This window comes from Jaculus jaculus, chromosome 11 (genome assembly GCF_020740685.1).
Source record: "Jaculus jaculus isolate mJacJac1 chromosome 11, mJacJac1.mat.Y.cur, whole genome shotgun sequence".
In the NCBI taxonomy this organism is placed as follows: Eukaryota; Metazoa; Chordata; class Mammalia; order Rodentia; family Dipodidae; genus Jaculus; species Jaculus jaculus.
Window position 1 is genome coordinate 54,086,759 of NC_059112.1, and position 9,208 is coordinate 54,095,966.

At 40.3% G+C, this 9,208-nt stretch overlaps 1 protein-coding gene across 1 annotated transcript; it reads right to left on the reverse strand.

Moving 5' to 3' along the window:
- Positions 1–630: 630 nt before the first annotated feature.
- Positions 631–1,168, reverse strand: LOC123453289 (ubiquitin-40S ribosomal protein S27a-like). The gene has a single exon (XM_045130146.1). The coding sequence runs from the start codon at positions 1,145–1,147 to the stop codon at positions 677–679; it is 471 nt and encodes a 156-aa protein (XP_044986081.1). The 5' UTR covers positions 1,148–1,168; the 3' UTR covers positions 631–676.
- Positions 1,169–9,208: the final 8,040 nt, after the last annotated feature.

Genomic DNA, 9,208 nt, shown 5'->3' on the forward strand with positions numbered 1-9,208 from the left:
AAACCATCTCTCCAGGCCTTGTCATTTCTTTCTTTTTTTTTTTTTTTAATTTTTCATTTATTTATTTGAGAGCGACAGACACAGAGAGAAAGACAGGTAGAGGGAGAGAGAGAATGGGCACTCCAGGGCCTCCAGCCACTGCAAACAAACTCCAGACACGTGCGCCCCCTTGTGCATCTGGCTAACGTGGGACCTGGGGAACCGAGCCTCGAACTGGGGTCCTCAGGCTTCACAGGCAAGCGCTTAACCGCTAAGCCATCTCTCCAGCCCCTTGTCATTTCTTATATTCTCCCTAAAGTGCATCCAGATTATCTAGAAGAAACACGACAAAAACAGAAAACAAAACAAATATTTGGTGTTACCTGAATAACAAGGCAAACAAAAAACACTCACTGCCAAACACTTCAATAAACCACCCTCAAAAGACTGGTCATTTTTACATCACCATGGGAAACCTACAGGATACTGAAACTATTAGTTTCTTTTCTAAGTAATGCCTTGGGTAGCAAAGGCTCCTGCTGTGCAACCAGGAACACAGATATTTGATGGAACCAGCAAACTTTATGAAGTTTATGCTTCTACTACAGGTTGTGGGAAAATGTACCTGTGTCTGTACCATCAAAGGTATAATTTTTTTTTTTTTTTAAGTCTGAGACTTTTATTAACTCATACACAATTATTTGTCTTCTGGTTTGTTGAAGCAGTAAGTCAGACAACACTTGCCACAGTAATGCCTGTCAAAATGGCTGGCCATAAAAACCCCAGCCCCACACTCATCAGAAGGACACTCTCGACGAAGGCGACTAATTTTACCATTTTCGTACACCTTATAATATTTCAGGACAGCCAACTTAACCTTCTTTCTCTTGTGCTTATTTTTCTTGGGAGTGGTGTAAGACTTCTTCTTCCTTTTTTTAGCACCACCACGAAGTCTCAGTACAAGATGAAGGGTGGACTCCTTTTGAATATTGTAGTCAGACAAAGTACGCCCATCTTCCAGTTGCTTTCCAGCAAAGATCAATCTCTGCTGATCAGGAGGAATTCCTTCCTTATCCTGGATCTTGGCCTTTACATTTTCTTTAGTGTCTGAGGGTTCAGCCTCGAGTGTGATGGTCTTCCCCGTAAGGGTTTTCACGAAAATCTGCATCTCGGCGGCGGCCACCGCAGATGGCGGATCAGAAAAAACCAAAGGTATAATTTTTATCCCTGCCTCATCCATCTTTGTGGAAAGAAATGGTCAATAGAAAGCATGGTTCAGTAGTGTGACTGCCATAAGTCTTTGATCCCAAGGGACTTTAGGTAGACTCTTACCCGAGATTTTGAAATGAGATTAAGTGATATGATTTCTTTTTTATTTTTCCTTTGTAGTGTGGAAAACCAAGTCAAAAGTCTGTGGCTTGGCAGGTCTTTGTGCCTAGGAAGTAGCTGCCACTTTTCTTTGGCCAAATGGAGATGTTGAGAACCTTAAACTGCCTTCTAAATGTATATGTTTATGCCAGGTGATTGATGTTATTCTAACTTTTTAAAAATATTTTTATTATTTATTTTCAAGGGGAGGGAGAGAGAAAGAGAGAGATAGACAGACAGACAGAGAGACAGAGAGAGGGTGAATGGGCATGCCAGGGTCTCTAGGCACTGCCAATGAAGTTCAGACACATGTACCACTTTCGCATCTGGCTTTTCATGGGTACTGGGAATTGAACTCAGGCTATTTGGTTTTATAGCCAAGTGCCTTAATTGTTGACCCATCTTCCCAGCTCCCTGTTCTCACTTTTGGTAAGAGGACCTTCTTTTTAGATATGGCAGTGAATACTGGGAATACCCACAACTCATCAAGGTGACAAGAAGAAGAAATCCCTTTGGTTAGCACTGGATGAGACATCTCTGTCACTTGCATTATGACCTAAGGAACATTGCAGAAGACATGATGGAAATAATATCAGTGCTACTGTCACTGCCAGCCAGAGAGGCTTGTCTATGGTGATGGTGGTAGACACTGAGAAGACTCAAAACTTAGTAAAGCTGAAAAAAAGGAAGCAAGAGTTTCTGCATATTTTCAAAGGATAAAGGGCTAAGCATGTGCCTATGTGTCAGTTTATAAATTGGTGGAATTTAGATTAATATGAAGTAATATAATATGAAATTATTAGAAATATGTATTAAATATAATATATATTAATATATATAATATATTATATTATATTATATTAATATATTATATTAATATATTATGTTAATATATTATATATTATATTATATAATATATATATATTATATTATATAATATAATATATTAATATATTATATTAATATATTAATATATTATATTAATATATATATATATTATATATAATATAATATAATATAATATATATAATATATTATATATATAATATGAGCACCCACAATATATCTATGAATCTCATTCAATTTTATCAATGTTCATTCCAGATTGGTATTCCTTTTAAAATGAATTGTAAAATGTGTTTTTACTTAAAAAAAATTTTTGTTGTTGTTTATTTTTATTTATTTATTTGAGAGAGACAGACATAGAGAAGGAGTCAGAGAGAGAGAGAGAGTGAGAGAGAGAATGGGTGTGCCAGGGCTTCCAGCCACTGCAAATGAATTCCAGACGCATGCACCCCTTGTGCATATGGCTTATGTGGATCCTGGGGAATCAAGTCTCTGGGGTCCTTAGGCTTCACAGACAAGTGCTTAACCACTAAGCCATCTCTCCAGCCCGTGTTTTTACTTTTATCATAATTTGTAAACATAGAAATTGTGTGATAAACCTCTTATTTAGTTACCAATCATTTTTTATCCTTTTTGTTTAAGAAGAGGATATAATTTGGATCTTCAAAAACTCTCAAAGGGTTATTAGTGAAAGGCTTTGTTTCCATGGTTCTGCTATTGGAAAGTGGGCACCTTTTAAGAGGTGGGGGCTAAGGTCCCCAGGTTTTGGGGGACATGCCCTTGAAGGGAAAGGTGAGCCTTGGCCACTGTCTTGTTTACTGCTGGTTTATGAGGTGAGAGGCTTTGCTTTGCCATGTGCTCCTACTGTGGCTGTGGGATTTTGAGATCAAATACTCATGGGCTAAAATCTCCAAAACTATGAGCCCAAACCAACCTTTTCTTCATATAATTTGATAACCTCAGGTATCTGTTAATAATAGAAAGCTGAGTAATAACATGCTTCATTATTTCGAAATATAGTTATCATGATATTTCATTCATAATCATCCTACATCCATCCCTTATGAAGTAAGAACTTTTCTAATAAAATGACATATAATGTCACATAAGAGAAAATTGTCCATATTGAGATGAAAAAACATGATCAGAAGTGCATCAAAGCTTAGGACAAGTAAGTTGGACTTGGGGACTGGGAGAGTCATACTTTTGAACTTATCAAGCTATATACTATAAAGGGCTTGCATTTTGGAATGAGAATTCCCTTACACTAAGTTAGGAAAAACTAGAGACAGTGTTTAGAGAAAGTATAGGCATAAGGTTGCTATCAGATAGCACCCACAATTGACACTTTGTAACCTTCATTTCTTTTAAAAAAATTTTTTTTTATTAATTAGTTTGGTATTCAGCAAATACAGTCAGTTTGGTACCATTATTAGGCTCATCCATGACCTAACCCCTCCCCTTTGCCGCTCCTTGTTGAAGTATATGGGGCATGAATTGTGGAGTTAGCCCACACTTATGGGTAAGATAAATGTCTCTGAATATCATGACCCAACATGTGGCACTGACATTCTTTCTGCCCCCTCTTCTGCAAAATTTCCCTGAGCCATGTTGGGTTCATTTTTGGTCTGCTTCAGTGATGAGGTCTTGGGGGACTCTGGGTCTCTGGATCTCTGATTTGGTAGGAGTTGATTTTTCTCTGTGTTGATCTCTTTCCCCCTTGTGCTGGTATCTGTTTCACCAGGAAAACAGCACCCTTGCTTGTTTCACCAATTTTTCTTAGTTTCAGCTGGGGCCCTTCTGAGGTATGATGGGGTGGCTCTCTCCTTAGGATCTACATCTATCTGAAAAAGAGAAGCAGAGTCTCCAACAGAGAGTAAGTTAGCACCAGGACAAATGAGATAACCCCCCCTTTTTAATAGAGAATTTAATAGGTATAGGCCCTCTTGTAGCCCATGATTGACAGTACCATGATAACTGATAGTGGGCTTATGTTTGGATATGGTTCTGACTTGTTTCCCAGCTCCAGCTATGGATCCCGTACCACTGAGGGGATCAGTTAGCCAAATCAAGAACAGTTGGCTCCCCACCATGGCTGTGTGCCACTATTGCACTTGTGTGGGCATCACACCAGGATATTTGCTGCTAAGTAGGTTAGTCCATGAGTTTCTTGGACAGATATTGGTCATTTTCCCCCAGTCGCCCATGTAGCACCTTCTGGCACTAATGCACTGACTGTCTGGGGGCTGACTCTCTTCCAACTTCCAGCCATGCCATTCCATTTTACGTGTCAACCACATGAGGTGTCTTCAACAGTAGGGTCTTACCACTAACCTTTGGTGGTCATCAAGTGCTCTGACAAAAATCTGTCATTCTTTTAGGAAACCTTGTAGGTCTCTCTGATCAAAAGCTCATTGTGGATGATAGCTCAATGCTGGTACTGGGAGTTACAGGTCAGTGCCCACTAAGAAAAGGAGGAAAAAGATAACTATTATACAAGAGTTAGAGAGAAGAGAGAGAGAGAGAGAGAGAGAGAGAGAGAGAGAGAGGATGTAGAAGATTAAGGTTAGCCTTAATACTACCCTTTCCAGTGTCTTGTGGTTCAGGTGTTCCCTGTAAGGGCCTGGTGAAGGTTCAGCCATTTGGTCTGCCTTTTAGGAAGTAGAATTTTATGATACCATTGCCGTTTGGGTCTAGATTTGTGTTTCCTACCCCTCCTTTGCCCTCCCCTCCCTACCCACCCATCTTAGTGTCTAGTCCATGAGATGCTTGCTGGCTATGTAAGGTATCTTGGGTAGATTCAGGTTAGGTGTGGTAGATGAGTGAGACTATGTGGTGCTTTTTTTTTTTTTTTTTTTTTCTGTGATTGGGTAAGTTCACTGAGAATGATCTGTTCCAGGTTCAACCATTTTTCCTCAAATCTCATTGTGACATTTTTTTCTTACTGCTGTGTAGAATTCCATTGTGTATATATACCACATCTTAGTTATCCATTCTTCTAGTGATGGCCATCTGGGTTGATTCCAGCTCTTAGCTGTTACAAATTGAGCTGCTACAAACATGGATGAGCAAATCTCCCTGGCCTGTTGTAACCTTCATTTCTTTTATCTTCACCCATTATATCATTCAAAAATTTAAAAAGTATTGAAAATTTCCATAATTATAGACAATAAACTTTAATTCCCCCCTCACTTTCCCTTCACAACTCCACTTTCCATAGTATATTCTCCCCCTCTCAATTAGTCTCTCTTTTATTTTGATTCCATCATCTTTTCCTCCTATTATGAGGGTTTTGTATAGGTAGTGTCAGGCACTGTGAAGTTATGAGTATCCAGGTCATTTTTTTTTTTGTCTGTAAGAGTGTGTTGTAAAGAGTTCTACCCTTCCTTTTCACATGAATTATATTTGCTCAGAAGATATCTTCCAAAATATTGTCATATATTTACATATGCTTTATTTTAATACAATATTCTATGGTATAGGAAAGGTGATTTTATAAGGCAAAGAATTATAGTTCTGAGAAATTAAAAAGGCTTGTGGAGATAGCAACAGACTTGAAATTCCAGACTAGGAATACAATATTAATGAAGTGCCTTGGGATTTTCACATTATACAGCAAATTCCTCCAAAATGAAACATTCCCTCCTTAAGGGAAGAGAGATGCTCAGGAGGTCACATTTGGAGAGTTGAAACTTAAGAAGTCACACAACTACTCCACAAGTATATAGGTGTGGTAAAACACTATTTTCCAGCTGACTTGGACCAGTGTTGTATGACAATTGACACATTCCCTCCTGAAGGGAGGAAGGAAGCACACCAAAGTTATATAAAGGTAAACAACTGCTTTGGGAGAGACTGTCACACCTGCCCTGCTGAGCTGCCTGTGTGTCATGTACTGTGTGGAGACTGGGACAAACCAAGATGCTTGCAGGTTTTGCACTGTGCCAAAGAGATGCAGCTTCCATGAGTCACTGTGTCTCCTGGTCTAGGATTTTTGGTGATGCAACTGTCTTTGAGTCATCCATGCTCTTGTAAGGAATTCCTCACCCTGACCTGTACATAATCTCAATAAACTCATTGGTTCACCAATGCTGGTTTTTATGTAATCATCTTTTGGTCTATTTCTGAACCCTAGCTGGGTGACCTATGTCTCCCCAGGGAAAACGTTTCCTATAAGAGTGGAGCACAACAAAAATTCTGTGCCTGGAAAGACAAAAATGAGTGCTACTGCATATAGAAAGAGTCTTAACATCTGTCCCAAGATGAGACGCTTAATAAAGCCATCACAGAACATTAAGCCTTCCTTTCCTTCCTCATCTTCTTAGTCAACAGAAATACATATACCCACTTGACCAAACTAGGATTCTAGAGTTACTTTTAGATTTCTTTTTACTATGTTCATCTACTACTAGCTGTTGTTAACTTAACAGTAAATATTTCCTGAATATGCTCAGAACTGTCCATCTCTACCACAACCTTCATGATCACCCTTGCCTTTCAAAGAGTTGAATGAGACAACTTTGAAAAGATTTAAGCCTTGATAGTTTTCTGTTCATATCTTACAAGGCAGGGCTTCTCTTAAGCTTCTTCCATTTGAGACTTCTCTCTACCATAGAAAGTTTTGCATCACCCAAGGATATGTAGGTATAAAATAGGTACATGAGTCACACATTTGCCAGGTGTGCTGGTGTATACCTTTAGTCCCAGCATTCAGAAGGCTGAGGTAGAAAGATTGCTATGAGTCCTCAAACTCATAGCAATCTTTCTACCTCAGCCTGAACTAGAGCAAGACTCTGACTCAAATAACCAAAAATTGTTTAAAATAACTTTTGTTGGAACTTTAATATGTGAACATGGGGCGAGCCCCCTGTCCTGCAGGAGAAGAATGACCACCAGACGAAGATCCTTCTTGATCACACTTTATTGGAGAGCCTCTTGGTTAACAGGAAAGCTGATGGCAAGGGGCGAGGGGCGCAGGAATGTAGCTGCTTTTATAGGGCAGAATACTACAGGGCGCCTGCTGATTGGCTGCCATAGGCTCACCCGCCCACAGGAGCCACGGGATAGGCTCGGGACAAGGTGCGTCAAGTGCATGCGCAACCTCACACTTGTGGAGATGCTCCTTGATCCAAAGCCATAAGTGCCTGAACAATCTTTACATTATCCTGCTGACGTTGTCGTCTGATTCAACAGATAAGCCAGAGACAGAACACCATACCACACAGAAGGGCTGCTCTGAACATAGCCACCCCCACCCATTCCTTAAAGAAAGAAAATGCAGAAGATAGCCAAGAAGTAAAATCTCCCAAGGAGATTGGCTCCAGATGAATTCCATTCAGCTGTACAATCTGGAATAGTAACTTCCGAGATAACTGCTCTCCTTCAAGCGTCCAGTTTCCTGTCAAAAGTTCAGCTAGCCTGCAACTCTGATTAAAAGAAGCAGTAAAATTAAATTGCAAAGGAGTAATACACAAATGTTGATACTGGGAAACACAGCCAAGTTGTAGAGACTCCAAACCAATCTGCTGGGGTCAAAGCTCTATTGGTAAGTCGTTCTAACAGTGCCATAGTAAAAGAAGCATTTATCCCATAAGTTCTAGCGGCTTCTGCAAGATCCTTGAGCTCCTTATACCCTATAGGTTCATGGTATCTAACATGTGTATCAGGAGTCTCAAAAACTGGATAAGCACTAGCCAGCTTTCTCCAAGTATCTGGTTTTATCAAACTACATTCGGATGAAGCACACGCCCTGGGCAGAAGTAGACTATCTTGTTGTTTACACCTCTTGCTCGTAGAGGCATAAGCTGGTGGAGGAGCAAAGACACCATCTTTTCTGGGTCTAGAACATTCCCGACCACACTCGGCCTCTAGTTCCTCAAAATCCTGTTCTTCCTCTGGAGTTAATTCTTCTCCCTCAGATTCACTAGAACTTTCTATATATAAATTTGCAAGTTCCGTCAAATCTGGATATAGCTTCGGACCTGAATTTGGCCCTCCCTTTTGCGTTTCACTTTTATTCTGTGCACTTTTATTCTGTTCTGTCTGAAACCTAGGTTCTCTTTTTATTTTAACCTTTTTTTGTTTTCCCCTTTTATTTTCTTCAAACTCTGACATGCTATCTTGATTATGTACTAATATGCATTGACCTCAGTTACAAGCCAAAACTTAGCATATAGCACATCCAGGGGAACTTACCGGTACCGCCACTCCATGTGTTGAGTTCTGAATCCTCCCTTGGAAGTATCCTCAGGGGTCCTCTCAATGGGCCATTTGTTGACAAGTCCCGGGGTTCAGCACCACTTGTTGTGCCCCTCCCGCCAGCAGGAAGAATGACAAAAACAGGATTCTTCTCAAGCACACTTTATTGGGAGCTCCTAGCTGATAGAGAGAAGGACCCTGACCCTACGGAGCGCCAAGCTTATATACTTGTGGTCATGTGGATGTGAAACGTTGTCTGATTGGCTTAAGTCTCATCAGACGACTTTGCATCACCCAATTGGGATAGGTGAGCAGCCATGTTAGGATAACGTCATATGCTCATGTGCAAACGATTAGGATGCAAAAGCAGTAAACAAGCTGACGCAGCAAAGCCTGACGAAGCCAGTGCGGCTCCCCACATGAACATATTTCAAATTGGCCATATTCTCATTGAATTATACTCTTATGTTTCCTCTCTCCCATGTCTATTCCACAGAGGGCCCTCCTCAATTGAGTTTTAATAATTGTGGGATCAACAATGTACCAATCAGTCCCTGTGGGGAGGGCAATGCTTCAAAGTACACCTTCCCACACTGTAGCTCTTAGGCTCTTACATTCTTTCCGTCTCCTCATTGGCTGTGTTCCCTGAACCTTGGAGGGTGTGTTATAATCTCTTTTGTGTTGAACTCATGGAAGCCTCTGATTTTCTGCTTTGATGAGTTTTGTTTCACTCTAGCCCAGGCTGACCTGAAATTCACTATGTAGTCTCAGGGTGGCCTTCAATTCTTGGAGATCCTCCTACCTCTGCCTTCTGAGT

Excerpts from the sequence above, each read along its gene's own strand:
- LOC123453289 (XM_045130146.1), bottom strand. The coding sequence starts at position 1,147 with ATGCAGATTTTCGTGAAAACCCTTACGGGGAAGACCATCACACTCGAG.